Genomic DNA, 6,000 nt, shown 5'->3' with positions numbered 1-6,000 from the left:
GGTACTGAAAACGGCAGAGGCTGTTTCATTAACAGTGCTTTGCCACTATTCTGTTTCCTGATTTGAATTCCTTCCATCCAGGTTTTGAACTTGGCCTTTCTCTTTGCTCAGGAAAGACCTTTATTGGCATAAATAACAATTTTACTTGAGTATGTAAGTGGCTTCTTGGTTCTTGCCATTCTAGATTTACATTAGGCAGAGGAAGAGTTAAGTATTTTGAATCTGTTGAACAACAGGCACAGGCAGAATAAAGGTATTATATGGAGAACAGGAGATTCAGTTGAAGGAAGAATTATGAGGAATGTGTTCAAATTTGATTAATGCATTACAGGCACTAGTTTCTTATATTGTTGGTAGAACTGAACATTTTTCTGATATATAGATTTGGGGTTGGCAATGGATTTTGTAATATAATAACAGTGACACATCATTCCAATGAGACAAGTAGAAAAGTGGGAAACTATGAATCTGCACAACTGCAAGTTTTGTTATTGCTGGAAAATCCATGGCTGAATGACTGCCATTGAAAACAGTTAGTAAAAAAATTGTGTGAGCCAGATTTGCCTAGTAAGCCAGCAAGAGCTGAGAGGGAAAAAAAAATTAAAGAAGGAAAGTCAATACATGTAACATTTTAAAGGTATTTTGGAAGATCAGAAATTGGTACATAATTATTCTTATGAACTGTGGTTGTTCAAAACTTACAAACCAGCTATTGCTTGATCAAGAGCCAGCAAGAAAAAATATTGCTATATAGCTAAATGGATTTTGAAGTAAATACAAAGCATAAAGGGATTTGCAGATCCGTTCTCAGCAGCACCTTTTAGTCATGCAGTATGCAAAGTGCATCTGCATTTGAAATTTCAAAAGCCTGGACAAAAGATTTAAGGTAACACAAAATGATTTTTAAAACACAGGAAATACATAGAGTAACATCTCCCAAAAGCAAATGTCAGTCTTTTCCTACTATGCTGTAATAGGTATAGGGCCAAATTTTGTCCTATATTTTCTCAAGTACAGTATAAACTCTTTCCATCGAGAACTGCAGTTGGGAGTTACTAGTCCCTCTTGCCTGCAACAAGGTAACTAAGAGTAGGGTTTAAAAGCCTGTACTCCACTTGATTATATAGAGTGCTTGCTAAAGTTACTTTCCATAAGACAGAAAGAGCTTTATGCAGACTTATACTCACGATGTTAAGCGCACACTTCTGCCCCCTCTGTATGGCACCTACTGCATTGCAGGCTGCAAGTGGTTGTTTGGGAGCATGTCTGTAAGGACTGGAAAAGAATGTTCCTATAAGGCAAAACATTGAGCTCTGGCAGGAAAAAAAGGCTTGTATTTGGCTGTAGGATGGACTTTGTTAGCTCAGGTTTACTGAATTTAGCAAGTTTGCATTTACCCTGGTAAAGACAAGGCCTGGAAGTCTGACACTCCTTCCTTCTGCACTCTGTTCATTGTCCTTTGTGTGATCAGAAAAGATCTCGTTCTCTGATCTCTGACAGAGCAGTTAGCCACTGTTCTGAAGCATGCTGGAATTGTCCTGTGGGAGACACAGTGCTTGTTATTTCTCACCTGTTAGCTCTAGTCTTCTAGTTTTTCACAGCCTTGAACCAGGTGAAGGGACAGAGTGACATGCAAAGCTGGTAAGCAGTGTGTTATGAAGAGGAAAGAAGACAACAAAGTCTTTAGGTTGTTTCCTTGGGAAGTGTGAGGGGAATGTTCCGTCCAATCTTTTTTCAGTACAGATGGATTTTTGTAGGTTTTATATTCTCTTTCATTTCAAGAAGATATTTACAGCTGAACTAGAATGACATATAAAAATTAGTGGCAACTAATAAAACTCATCTGAGAGGTGTGAACCAATATGATACTCTCATTATCTAACTGTTCACTCTGCTAGACATAACACATTTTTTCAACAGCTGTCCTCCTTATGTGGATTTAAAAGCAATTTAAATATCAATGCAAGATCCTTGGAACAGAAAGTATCTGAGGAAACCAGATGACACCAACCTGAACTACAAAGTTCACTGCGATCCTTTGAGATACACAAAACTCAAGTTTCACTAGACACAAATGTTTTAGGCTGTTTTGAAAAATTTTTTTAAGAGAAGCATTCTTTAGAGTGCTGCCACTTAGGAATCTCTTATTCAAATTATCCCAGCTTTGCATAAAAACATCAAAGGCTAGCTCTTCAGGAAGTCCTCAGAGAAACAATCTCCTTTCACGTCTGGGAGGATGGGAGGCTCTGGCAAAGCTAGGGGAGTCCTTGATTAGACGGCAAAAGGCACTATGCTGCTGGTAATTCCTAGAAGAATAGAGTGCCCTGTCTGGCTAAGAAAAAATGTCAGGGATGACAACGTTTTTAGTCCCAGAAGACTCCAGTAAACGGAATATTATATGCTCACAGAACACCTAGTGTCTAGAAGACACTAATTACTGACATTTCCCTTCTTGGGAGTTTCCTCAAAGCTTAGGTATCTCTGAACCTGGTCACAAACAGATTAGCCCTCTTGGTGGTGTGAGAAGGTTTTTAAGCTCCTAAATTTGTGAATGAGCCAATCTGGCATTTCTAGCTAAACCACCCTCTAGAGTGACTACAGTATGCACCTGTCTGTAAAGTACAGATGTCAGCTCTCCTGCTGCACTTCAACCTCAGCCACTGTAATGTGTGTGGCTAGTTTCTGCACCAGCAGAGCTTTGTACAGGCAGCTGTGGTCAGGGCGTGCCAGCAGCAGGGCATGGCAAGAAGTGGGGGTGTGCTGGGAGCCCCCTGGACACTGCAGCAATTCTTAGAGCCTGCTGATGGAGCAACCTTCTGCAGCCCAGAGAGCACTCGTGATCTGTCCCAAGATGACTTAGCTTGAACTTGAAGATGGTCCTCAGGCTGTACAGTGCTAAACATCAGTGAATTTAACTTCAAATAAGTACTTTATAATGGCTAGCTGTAGGCTTTTCCTGCAGGGTGAAATGAAGTCACAAGATGTTGCTCAAAGGTATTCCACAGCTCGACTGGCAGAGGTGTTTCTTGCCTGCTGCAGGGCAGCAATATCACCAATACTGGCATGGTTCACTCACTTCACCAATTCAACTGGTCTATCTCCTTTGAAGACCCAACTTGTGAACAAAGCTCTATTTGAAAAGGCATACACTATGGGTGTTGGGTTCTACCTGGAAACTAATTAAATTTAAAACTGGCTTTGAGATACCTATCTGCGTGAAAAGCATTGTAGGGATTACTGTGTTTTGCTGTCACATTTTCTTGAGGTCAAGTCTTTCAGTATCTTGCTACTACAAACTCACATTTTGACTACTTATCTTACCCTACGCCCTCATGAAGTATATTTCAAGGCAATTTGAGCAATGCTTAATGTTAACTGAAATAGATTTTTAAACAGCCAAGTAGTCCCAGCCTTAGACATTTTAGCAGTTAATTTCCTTGATGTGTTAAACAGAAAGAAAGCAGAAAGAATCGTGCCTTGCAGAATATACCATCTAAGTAGTCTTTCTGCTGTGCCTTTTGCAACTGGACATCTTTATCTCGTATTGGCCTTTTTAGCCACCAACGTGCTTGCAACAAACGTGGGTAGAGCCCTTCCCAAATCTTTGTTTGCAAAGCCTAGCCATGATGATGATGATGATGATGTTAAACAGAAGACTCCAACAGATATTTCCAGAACCCCAAAACGTTAGTCAATATTTAGGGGTGATTCCAAACCAGGGGGTGATGCAGTTTTCATGCATGCCACAGATCTCACTTTCAAGAAGCATTTAGTGAAGACTTGGAAAACATGGCACCCATAATTGCTACTTACTCTACTTAAAACATTTAAGCTTCCTGGTGATGACAAGCAGCACCCACTTACCGCTGTGCTAAGTGTCTCTCTCTGCAGCGTGGCTTGGAAGAGTGTTTATGCTTAGCATTGGCACTCGGCAGTGTTTAAATTGGACTTTCCCCCCCTTTTTCTAACAATTGTTTCTTTCTCCAGCTAAATTTTTCATGGACCTTAGACAACCAGCTGACAAACAGGATGCATTTGCTAGCACATCACCCCTCTCACCCTCCACATCATTCATATGCATAGATGTGCTGTCTATTTATATCGCCTACATTATGTGGAGAACAGCTTTAAGGTGGTGCATGGCTGCGAAAAAGCAGAGCAGGAACCAGCTATGAAACGCTACATGCACTGCGGTCCTTCCCTGAGCGGGGACACGTCCGCTCACCAGGAATCCCTGGATGCCTGGACCTCCCCGCAGGGAGAAGGCGCCCAAAGCGCGGGAGCCCCGGGGTGCCGGGAGGCAGCGGTGCCCGGCGGGGCGGGCGGGGGGAGGTCATCCCGGGGGTGCGGAGATGCCGGCGGCCGCCCTGCCCTGCCCTCCCTGCCGCCGGTCGGGGCCGCGGGCCCGGCTCCCCGCGGCGGCGCGGGCGGGGCGCGGCGGCCGCAGTCCCCGGCGGGAGGTTGTCATGGTTTCCCGGGTCACATGTGCGCGAGGTTCCCCCGGCGCGGGGGGAGGAGGCGCCGCCGCCGCCGAGGCTGCGAGAGCCGCTGCCCCCCGCGGGTCCGCCCCCCGCCCGCTCCCACCTGCGCCGCCGCCACCCGCCCCTTCCCGCTGCCCACGGGCGATCCGCCGGGCGCGCCTCGTCCCCGGGCCGCCGACCCCCGGCTCTCCCTCCCTCCTCCTCTTCCTCCTCCTTCTCCTCTCCCCTTCCCCTCTCCCTCCCCCTTCCCGGCCGGGCTGCGCCCCCCCGGCCGGCCCCGGCATGAGCATCTCCATCCCGGCGGGGCTGACGGAGCTGCTGCAGGGCTTCACGGTGGAGGTGCTGCGGAGCCAGCCCGGGGACCTGCTGGAGTTCGCCCTCCAGTACTTCGGGCGCCTCAAGGAGGAGGCGGCGGCGGCCAAGGCGGCGGCGGAGAAGGAGCCGAGCGGTCGCAAGGCGGGCACCGGCCATGACAGGGGCAGCCAGCGCCGGGCTCCCCCCGACGCCCGCGGGGTCAACTTCGCCGAGGAGCCCATGCAGACCGACTCCGAGAGCGGCGAGGACGAGCAGCCGCCGCCGCCGCCGCCGCCGCAGCAGTTCCCGGGTAAGGCTCCCCCGCCTCGCCGGGCGGGTGGGAGGGCGGGGGGCTCCTGCAGCCCCCGGGCTCAGGTGAGCGGCCGGGCGGGGAAGAGGGTCCCGGCCATGGGCCGCTCGCTGTGCCAGGAGCGGCCCCCGGGCAGCCCCAGCCCCGGCAGCCGTGCGGGGGTGGGCTCGGTGAGCGGGCACGGGCAGCGGCGGCACCGCGGGCACCTCCCGCCCGCGCTGACGCCAAACGGCGGAGCCCGCGGGAGATTTCCCGTATCCCGCGGCAAACTTTAACCTCCCGGGCTTCCCCCTGTTGTTCGGCGGTGCTGGATGCTGGGCACACGGGTATCACCAGCTGTATCTCTTGAAGTGCATGAGCCTGTGATAGCCCTGACACAGATCTCTGTATTTCCTTTTCATAAGAGCAGAAGAGAGCAAATCTCCGTTCTGTAATTAGTGCAGTGGTAACTCTGACTTAGAAAACACCTCTCATGGTCATGTTACTGTTTTAACGTGCTTGATTAAGCATTTTACGTAGGCGTACTTATATGTGTTTTAAAAAGTAGAGCACAATTTAAAACACAATTTCTTCCTGAAAGCCAAGATGAAATATTCTGCATGTAGAAGGGCCTGTGGAGAAAGCGTGGTTGTGACAGCATAAAACATGTGCAGTATCTTTGTGTTTGAGGGTAACACCTCTCTGCACCTTATCTTTGTGTGGCTGACAGGCTTTATTTAGAGACCATGTCGATCCATCGGCTGCTGTGGGTTGTGGGACGGGTGGTAGCTGCCTCTGAAGGGTGTGTAATGCTTCATCTTTTTGTCACGAGCAGGCTGACTGAAGGGTCAGTCAGTACCGCTAGATGCTGAGAGGCCAGTCAATGAGGGAGGAGGCGGCGTCCAAGTATCTTTTATCTTTTTTTTTTAAGAATAG

General features: G+C 48.5%; 1 protein-coding gene across 1 annotated transcript in view; it reads left to right on the top strand.

Moving 5' to 3' along the window:
* Positions 1-4,592: 4,592 nt before the first annotated feature.
* PRKAR2B (protein kinase cAMP-dependent type II regulatory subunit beta) overlaps positions 4,593-6,000 on the top strand; it is an 85,426-nt gene continuing 84,018 nt past the window's right edge. Inside the window, exon 1 of the mRNA XM_027639899.1 lies at positions 4,593-5,085. Coding sequence (XP_027495700.1) covers positions 4,764-5,085 — 322 coding nt within the window. The 5' untranslated portion in view covers positions 4,593-4,763. The remainder of the gene's footprint in view (positions 5,086-6,000) is intronic.

Source organism: Corapipo altera, unplaced genomic scaffold, assembly GCF_003945725.1.
Source record: "Corapipo altera isolate COAL_440 unplaced genomic scaffold, ASM394572v1 1b, whole genome shotgun sequence".
Taxonomy (NCBI): Eukaryota; Metazoa; Chordata; class Aves; order Passeriformes; family Pipridae; genus Corapipo; species Corapipo altera.
This window is presented reverse-complemented; position numbering and strand designations above follow the sequence as displayed.